The sequence below is a fragment of the Elephantulus edwardii genome, unplaced genomic scaffold, assembly GCF_000299155.1.
Source record: "Elephantulus edwardii isolate Elephantulus edwardi_28Jun2011 unplaced genomic scaffold, EleEdw1.0 scaffold00008, whole genome shotgun sequence".
Taxonomy (NCBI): domain Eukaryota; kingdom Metazoa; phylum Chordata; class Mammalia; order Macroscelidea; family Macroscelididae; genus Elephantulus; species Elephantulus edwardii.
In genome coordinates, this window is record NW_006399758.1 from 33,944,592 (window position 1) to 33,953,352 (window position 8,761).

Sequence of the window (8,761 nt, forward strand, 5' to 3'; positions counted from 1 at the left end):
AATGGCAAAGGACACACTGACAAAGAAGATTATTCAGAACTGGCTTTGACAAGCACTGTGGCATTTGGACAAGAACAAACTGGGAGGAGAGTAGAGAGAATAGTGCAACAAGGAATGAATGGAAACCCAAAATTTCTGTAAATGTTTATGAAAATTAATAAAATATAGAAAAAAAAGGTATTATGATGAAATGTGCAAAGAGCTAGTCAGAAAATCAAAGGGGCCAAACTCATTCAGCTCAAGGAACTGAAGAACAAATTCAAGCCTCGAGTTGCAATACTTAAGGATGCTTTGGGCAGAATATTAAATGATCCAGGAAGTATTAAAAGAAGATGGAAAGAATATACAGAGTCACTGTACCAAAAGGAATTGGCAGACACAGAATTTCATGGAACAACATATGAACAAGAGCCTGTGGTGATGAATGAGGAAGTTCAAGTTGTTTTTTAAAAACTGGCAAAAAATAAGGCCCCAGGAATTGACGGTATACCAAAAGACATATTTCAACTAACTGCTACAGTCCCAGTTGTGCTCACCAACTGTGCCAAGAAATCTGGAGGACAACCACTTGGCCAACTGACTTGAAGAGATCAGTATTTGTTCCCATTTCAAAGAAACATGATCCGACAGTGTGTGGAAATCATTAAACATTATTATTAATATTATATGCAAGCAAGATTCTGCTGAAGATTATCCAAAACCGACTGGAACAGGACACCAACTGCCAGAAGTCTTGGCTGGGTTTAGAAGGGGTTGTGGTAGAAGGGATATTGTAGCTAATGTTAGATGGATCTTGACTGAAAGCAGGGAATACCAGAGGAATGTTTATCTGTGTTTCATTGATTATGCAAAGGCATTTGACTGTGTGGATCATAACAAACTGTGACTAACTCAGAAAAATGGGAATCCCAGAATACTTGATTGTGCTAAGGCAAAACCTATACTTAGACCAGGAGGTAGTCATCAGAACAGAGCAAGAGAATACTGCAAGGTTCAAAATCGGGAAGGGTGTACATCAGGGATATGTCCTATCTCCATACCTTTTCCTTTTTTTTTTTCTCTCCATACCTTTTCAATCTACATGCAGAAGAGTTTATCCAGGAGACTGGGCTCTATGAGGAGAAATGTGGCATCAGAATTGAAGGAAGACTCACTAACAATCTGCGTTATGCAAAATGACACAATCCTGCTTGCTGAAATTGAGGAGGATCTGAGGCACTTGCTGCAGAAGGTCAAGGACTGCAGCCTAAGATAAAGATTCTCACCACTGGGCCACCTGGCAACATCAGGATGGATGGTTGAAGAGACTGAGATTATTAATAGCTTTAGTTTGCTTGGCTCCATAATCAACACTCTTGGCACCAGCAGCCAGGAAATTAAATGACATATTGCACTGGGAAAGTCTGTTGTCACAGACCTCTCCAAGGTACTAGAGAGCAACAATGTCCGTTTGGAGACTAAGGTGTGCCTGATACAGGCCATGGTCTTTACTGTTACTTGCTATGCATCAGAGAGCTGGACAACTAGAGATGATAGAAGGAGAATGCCTTTGAGCTGTGGTGTTGGAGTAGAATATTGAATATACCATTGACTGCTAAGAGAATGAACAGGTTTGTCCTGGAGAAGGTTAAACCAGGCTGCTCCTTGGAGGCAAGGATTCTGAAGCTTCATGTGACATACTTATGGACATGTTGCAAGGTGGGACCGATCCTTGGAGAGGGATGTCATGCTTGGGAGGGTGGAGGTACAATGCAAGAGAGGAAGACCCTCGATGAGACTGATTCCGTGACTGGGATAATGGGAGTAGGTGTGTCAGAGATGGTAAGATTGGCAAGGGTTACAGCAGGGTTTAGGGCTGTTTGTACATAGGGTCGCTATGAGTCGAAAGCAACTCAACAGCACATAAAAACAAAAACAACAATTATAAGATGACATGTAAGATGAAAAATATGAGGAAATATTGCCAACTGCTTGTAGAACTAGAAATAAAGGTAATTTGAGAAACTTAATATTTTTATTTAAAACCAAGCACTTATCTAAGTAATTTATCAGACATAAAATTAAACTATATACTTCAGGACTGGAAAAAAGCAACCACCATTATTTACTCAGATGTTACAAAAATAAATCTTTTTCCCTGTCTTTAAAAAAGAGCCACTTTTTTTCTTAAGTCAGCTAGAAATAGTAAGTATGATCCAATGTACCCCTCAATACATGGTAGCAGCTTAGGCATCTTACCTTATGAGCTGCAAAACTCCTTTCATTTTTTCCAAGTGCCCTTTTTGCATATTCTAAGGCTTCATACACCAATCGCTTTTTCTCCTCTTCTGAGGTTGTACTAAGCTGAGCTACGTCACGTGATGCTCGTGCCAAACGCCACAGTAATTCTGCATCTTCACTAATTTGAAATAAAATAGAAATCAATAATGTAGCCAGCATTTTTAACATATTAAAGGTCACATCAATACATCCTCTTTCAGATTAGTGAGGATATAGCAAACTACATGGTATCAAAAAACTACTATTAAGATGTTGATATAATCTTTCATATAAAAACATCTTTACTAAAATTTCCTATTAAAATAATACTTTTCACAATATTAACTTGGCTCTAAGTACTTATTTCCTTTGAAACCATTTTTGTATTTGATTTCTCTGAAAGTCTGCACAACACAATTCAATACAAAAGATGTGGCCTCTTTGGAGTTCTGCTTCATGCAACTTTTAACTTAATAGCCCAGACATTACCATAAAACACATAAATGTGAGAGAGGCTGTAAGTCACATGGGAGACTGCCAATCTTTCCCCACAGAGATGCTGGTGGATCTGAATCACCAGAGAGGCCTTGTCGCCTTTGGGTTAGCAGCACAACTCCTTACAGACTATGCCACCAGAGGTCCCTGTGTTAAACAAAAGGACTGTGAAAATATCACAGAAGTGACAGACCTGCCGTCCATGACCACCTTGCCTGATTAAAAGTAAAAACAGGGAAAATACACCTCTAATTTTCTAAACCATTGAAATAATTACTGAACTTTTGAGTCTTCAAGAGCAAAATAATAATACAATTAAAACTTTAGGAAATACTATTCTTAAGTAAAAACTATGATAATTATGTTACTTTCAAGGACCATGGACCAGTCCAATTGGTAAATAACACAAAAATTTTGATAAGTGCACAAACTCAGACCTACTATATTTTCCTTACCTTTCTTTGTACAAAGTTAGCAACTGATAAAGCTTTTCGGTTTCTCCACTTTCATACAGGTAATCTGCTTGTTCAAGGATTTCTTCAACTTTGAAAAAGAAACCAAACCAATACACAATTAAAATAGTTCTTTCCAAGCCAAATAGCATAAACTAAGAAAAATAAGGAGTAAGGTCCATCCTTTTGGTATGTAATTTTCTAATAAATCTATCTTTACTTTTTACCTTTTAAAAAAAGTAGCTCATTTTCCAATTTAATAAATTATTAATATAGACATCTATTTTCTATCAATAATCATTAATGAATTTTTAAAGATTTTGGCATATAGTCTCACAAAATACATGAGTTATCCTTAATAAGGCTTTATTTTGTAAGGAAACAAAACCAAGGAAAACCAAACCAGACTAAAAAAATGTTGTCTTTTCAGTACCAGAAAAAACAGACGTGTGATAAAAATTGACTATTATAATTAAAGCTAAAAGAAATGCTGGCTTTGTCTTTCAAAATATCTTTATTATATTGCTCAAAGAAGTAACAAATCTCTGCAATCATTTCTATAACGGTACAGAACATAAAAACTAAATGATATATACAAATAGAAATATAGGCCCCAATTTTCACTATGACACTTTAAAAAGTTTAAAACTATTATCAAGAAAGCAAGCTCTGGTGGCTTAGTGGCAAGAAACTGTACTGCAAACCTGAAGGTGTATGGTTTGAATTCGCCAGATGCTCTGCTGGAGAAGGAGGGGCAATCCCCTCCTGTGCCAGTCAGATCTGATTCGATGGGACACAACAAAGGAGACCAAAAATAAAATTTAAAAATTTTAAAAAAATAATGGCGTCATGTAATTTAAAAAAATATACCAAGAAAAATATAATCTCTTGTTATCAAGAAAAGAAAAGAATGCTTTTCTATCACTGGAATTAGTCAACATGTTTACACCAAGGTTTAGAAAGTTAATATTTTAAGACTTTGTTGGTCATATGTGGTTTCTGTAACACAAGAGGTGTTTTTTTTTTTCTTTCTCTACAACCCTTCAATTAAAAATTAATAAAAACCATTCTCAGCTTAAGGTATCTATAGAAGCATACAGTATTAGTAGATTATTTATCACTGACAGAGCTTGAATTTCTGAAAATTACAGATAGCAGTCTCAATCTCTGGCAAACTGAGAATATTAAAATATGATCTAAAAGCAACTAAGAGATATCATCTCATCCCAGTAACAATAGCAAAGCTCAACAGAGCAGCAGACAACAATTGCTGGAGAGGTTGTGGAGAAACTGGGACTCTGATTCACTGTTGTTAGGAGTGTAAAATGGTGAAGCCACTATGGAAGACTGTACAGTGCTTTCTCAAAAAGTTGTAAATAGAAAAACCATTTGACCCAGCTATTGACCTACTGGGAATATACCCTAAAGAAACCAGAACTTCCATGAAAACATATATGCAAACCCATGTTTACTGCTGTGTTGTTCACAATAGCAAAGAGATGGAGGCAACCCAAGTGTCCATCAACAAATGAATGGATAGAGAAGCTGTGGTATATTCACACAATGGAATAACTAATAAAATATTATACTAAATGGTTGACCGTGGAGCACATTATGCTGAGTGAAATATCTGAGTCACAAAAGGACAAATACTGCATAATGCCACGGAGGAAACTAAGAAAAGAGGGGGTAAATAATGAACACTGTGTTAGAACAGATGAGGGAAAGAATTGTTTAAGAAGAATAAATGATTAGGCATCATTTTGATGACAACAGTCCAGAATAATAGATGCATAACAAGGTGGACTTGAGTGGGGGATGAGGGAGGAAACTGCAACAATGACTTTTTTTAAAGAGAAAAGTGAACTGGGGGGAGGGGGGAGTAGGGAGGAAAATGTGCAACAATGAATAAATGGAAATCCAAGTTTTTCCTACACTTTCATTAAAATCCCAATAAAAAATTACAAAAAATGATCTAGTCTATAACATTGTTAGCCTCATTCATTATTGCTACATGTTGTTGCTGTTACATGTCAAGTCACCTGCAACTCTTAGAGATCCTATGTACAGCAGCTCTGAAGCCTGCCCTGTCCTGAGCCAGTCTCACTGATTCAGATACACGTACCCCCATTGCCCTAGTTACTGTATCAATTCATTTCATCTGGGGTCTTCCTCTCCTGCGCTGTCCCTCCACCCATTCAAGCATGATGTCCTTCTCCAAGGACTGGTCCCTCCTGGCCACATGGTCCAAAGTGTGTGAGGCAGAGCTTAAAAATCCTAAGCCTCCAAGGAGACATCTATGAAAATATGTCCATACCACCACTCTCCAAGTGAAAAACAAATTAAAAATTTGTTTGGCTTAGGCTTACCTTTAGCTGCAGCATGGACAACAGCAGTCTGAGAAATTATCTGATACGTTTCAAAACCCAAATAAGTCAAAGCTGAGAATAAAAGGCCTCTTTTGAAAGTTTCTGGATTTCCTGTTACCTGAGGAAACAATTATAACCAGTTAAGGAACTCGCCACCCTTTAAGTGAAAAGTAAGTCAATTTCACCCATCCCTCTAGCAATCAACCATAACCATACTAGGGGGAAAAATTACTTCATTAAATCCTTTAGTAATACTATTTCACATAATTACTTTAGAAAGACCATAAAATACAATCTTGTTATGAAACTCTTCTACCACCATGGAAGGCAGTATGGTGCTCTCTCAAAAAGTTGGAAATAGAAATACCATTTGACCCAGCAATTTCACTACTGAGAATATACCTGAAAGAAACCAGAATTGCTACTCAAGCAGATATATGCTCACTCATGTTTACTGCGGCTTTGTTCACAAGAGGAAAGAGTTGGAAACAACCCAAGTGCCCATCAACAAATGAATGGAGAAGCTGTGGTATGTTCACACAATGGAATACCATACTGCATTGAAAAATAAGGAATTCATGAATTATTATACAAAATGGGTAACACTGGAGGACATTATGCTGAGTGACATATCTCCGTCACAAAAGGACAAATATTGCATAATGTCACTGTTGTAAAGTGGGACTGACATCAGAGTTGAGGGGAAACTGAGAGGGGATAAATAATGTATACTGCATTGAAACAGATGAGGGAGAGAACTGTTTAGGAGAAATATATGATTAGGTATTATTGTCATGACAAGAATCCAGAATGAAAGGGCATAGTTGGTGTAGACTGGGAGGGGGGAATTATATAAGAATGATATGATTTTTTTTTTTTACTTTTCAAAGAAAAAAGAGAACTGGGGGATGTGGGGGAGGGGGCAGAGAGAAAAGTGTGCAACAATAAATGAATAGAAATTTTAAAAAAATAAAATGAAAGAGAAACTCTTCTAGGTAAGCTACTCCAAGGATGGCAATAGCTAAATACCAATCATGAGGACTAGCAAAATCTGCACTTTAGTTGGTGAGGCACAGATAATATAAATTCTATGAAATAAAACTTGATTTATCAATATACAATAAATGTCAATTTTAGGGATAGACAAGATTTTTATTGTTAGGTGCCACTGAGTCGCTTACGACTTCACAGTGACTCTATAAACAAAGGATCTGAAATTTGCCCTGTCCTTTGCCATCCTCATCATTCCCAATATACTTGAGCCCATTGTTAGAGTCACCGTGCCTATCTATCTTATTGAGCTTCTCTTTTTCGTTGACCCTCCACCTTTCCAAATATGATATCCAAGACTGGCCCCTCCTAATAACATGGCCAAAGGATGTGAGAGATGAACTAAAGCTTTGTTATCCTCTCCTCTAAGGAGCACCTAGGTTGCACTTTCTCCAAAACAGTTTTTTTTGCTCTTGGCAGTCAGAGGAAATTGACTTGTCTTCTCCAACACAACTCAAAGGCAGTGAGTCTTCTTCTGTCATCATCCTTATTTATTGTCCAACCTTAGATACATAACAAGTACTTAAAAAGACCATGACTTAAAATTAGGTTTACCTTAGTCTTTAAACTGACAACACTGTTCTTTAGCACTTTAGAAAGGTCCCTGACAGATTTTCCCAGTGCAATAACATCAAATGTGTGTGTGTCTCTGTATGTGTGTGTGTAAGGATACTGACAAAAGCAATTTTTAAAAATCTACAGAATATCAGAATATAGGGCAAAATGTCGTACCTGTTGCTTATATGGCCACTATGAATCATAGTCTACTCATAAGCACCTAATTACAGTTTTAAAACAAATGACTAAACAAAAAGCATATCCTAGAGTTTTGGAAATGTATTTTTTAAAATTTGGGCTAGGTTTTTGAGGAGCTCTGGTGACCTAGAGGCAAAAAGCTGTACTGCAACCCCAAAGGCACAGAGTTCAAAGCCACCAGCTGTCCTGCAGGAAAAGGATGGGCAATCTCCTCTTGTGCTGTTGACTGCTTCTGAAAACCTGCTGAAGGGCAGCTATAGGTTGGTTCCGACTCTACAGCACACAACAGTTTCTTGAGACTCATGGCAGAAGATGAGAAAGCAATTCATCTTCACAATTTTTCTTTCATGTAGCATCATTTTCTTCCCTTCAGTTGATCAATTTCCAACAACATAAAAATAAGCTGTCTTTTCAAGTTGTTATTTCTATTTACAAACAAAAACTTTGGTCTTGCTTCATCTGTCCTCAGTATCACTTTTCAGCTCTCCTTTTTATCAATCAATCTTTCTTCCCATCCCATCTTTAGCACACACACACACCCCACTAGGGTGACCAGAACTTCACTGACTGCATTCCAGGTAAGGTCACCAAGAATACTGTTATTTCCTATGAACACCCTGAGTTGCAAGATGAGGTTCTTAGTTGATCTATTAGCAGCATGTGACAACTAGTCATTATTTAAAAAAAAAAAATCATGAATTTTTTTTTAAAATACCTTTACTGAATTGTAACTAATAAACTGTATAAAGTTTACAATATTATGCTTTGATACGATCTATTCATCAACTCTAAACACTTATTCATAACCTCTTTTAAATCATCTACTGCCCTTTGTCACTCTGGCTCTGCAATCACGGAGTCCGTTCTCTCTCTTTATCATTCATTCCTGAAACACTCTTCATCCAGCTTTTAGAAGACTATTCTCTTGAATGTCCACCTCCATGACTACTGCTCCTCATTCTCCTTTGCTGATTCTGACCTCTAGTATCTCAGTATCCAGATGTATCCTGAGTGTAGACCCAGACCTCTTCTTTCATGTTTTTATCACTGTGATGATCCCATAAAGTCCCATGGCTTTAAATGACAAATATGTGCCAAAAACATCCAAGTGTAATCCTCAGCCCAGACATCTCATCTAACTGCCTACTCAGTATCTTTAGCCACATAAAATGTAAGCGCTATCTCAAGTTTAATACTCAATTCCATTGCTTCCCCCCCCCAAAAAAAACACAACAAAACATGTTCTTTTATCATGGAAAATGGCAACCTTACTCTTCTGTCCAAATTATAAAAAACAAAGCAAAACAAAAATTGTTGTTGTTATGTGCCGTCGAGTCGCTTGCAACTCATAGCGACCCTATGTACAACAGCCCTAAACTC

General features: G+C 37.1%; 1 protein-coding gene across 1 annotated transcript in view; it reads right to left on the reverse strand.

The window, feature by feature from the left end:
• The window catches only part of RMDN1 (regulator of microtubule dynamics 1), a 32,962-nt gene that overhangs the window by 19,414 nt on the left and 4,787 nt on the right, over positions 1–8,761 (reverse strand). Inside the window, exons 2-4 of the mRNA XM_006880558.1 lie at positions 5,576–5,693; positions 3,210–3,297; positions 2,239–2,398 (exon numbers count right to left, since the gene is read on the reverse strand). Coding sequence (XP_006880620.1) covers positions 2,239–2,398; positions 3,210–3,297; positions 5,576–5,693 — 366 coding nt within the window. The remainder of the gene's footprint in view (positions 1–2,238; positions 2,399–3,209; positions 3,298–5,575; positions 5,694–8,761) is intronic.